At 74.3% G+C, this 727-nt stretch overlaps 1 protein-coding gene across 1 annotated transcript in view; it reads right to left on the bottom strand.

The window, feature by feature from the left end:
- LOC112551554 (formin-2-like) overlaps positions 1-721 on the bottom strand; it is a 1,481-nt gene extending 760 nt beyond the window's left edge. The window contains exon 1 of the mRNA XM_025213089.1: positions 202-721. Coding sequence (XP_025068874.1) covers positions 202-694 — 493 coding nt within the window. The 5' untranslated portion in view covers positions 695-721. The remainder of the gene's footprint in view (positions 1-201) is intronic.
- Positions 722-727: the final 6 nt, after the last annotated feature.

The following is a 727-nucleotide window of genomic DNA, read 5'->3' as shown; positions in this document are numbered from 1 at the left end:
GGCTGCCCCCCGTGACGGGCCGCCCTGCCGCCGGCTCCCGGCCTTAAATCCCCGCTGCTATTTATAGGCTGTGAGTCAGCGGCTGGCTCCCCCGCCCGCACGCCAGCCCGGCCTCCTGCGCAAACAAGCCCTCCGCCAGGCGAGGGAGCCAGGCAGGTGCCAGGGCCCGGATGCCTGGGTCCCACCCCCGGCCCCCACTCAGCTGCCTGTCATGTGCCTGCTCGAAGGCATCGCCCATGCGGCGCAGCTGGGCGCCAACCGCCTGCTCCGGGCTCTGCAGGGCGCTGGGTAGGTGCCCGTTGGGCACCGCCGGCTCCGTGGGCAGCCCCCTGTCCTCCGTGGGCAGGGGCTCTCCTGGGGGCCGAGCAGACGGCGGCGTCAGGGCGCAGCTGGGCCAAGGGCTGCAGGGGGGTCGCGCCCCTTGCCCGTGGGGTGGGGTTAGATGCCAGCCTGGCGGGGTCAGCTGGGGGCACGGGGCAGGCAGACTAAGGGCAGCCAGGGGCACAAAGCAGCTGGACCAGGGGCAAGTGTGCGCCTGGGGCACCTGGAGGGAAGGGGGCACCCCGACCTGGGGCACCTGGAGGGAAGGGGCACCCTGACCTGGGGCAACTGGAGGGAAGGGGGCACCTGGAGGGAAGGGGGCACCCCGACCCGGGGAACCTGGAGGGAAGGGGCACCCCGACCCGGGGCACATGGGCAGGAGGCGGCACCCCGACCCGAGCGGGGC

The sequence above is a fragment of the Alligator sinensis genome, unplaced genomic scaffold, assembly GCF_000455745.1.
Source record: "Alligator sinensis unplaced genomic scaffold, ASM45574v1 scaffold1667_1, whole genome shotgun sequence".
Lineage (NCBI taxonomy): Eukaryota > Metazoa > Chordata > Crocodylia > Alligatoridae > Alligator > Alligator sinensis.
This window is presented reverse-complemented; position numbering and strand designations above follow the sequence as displayed.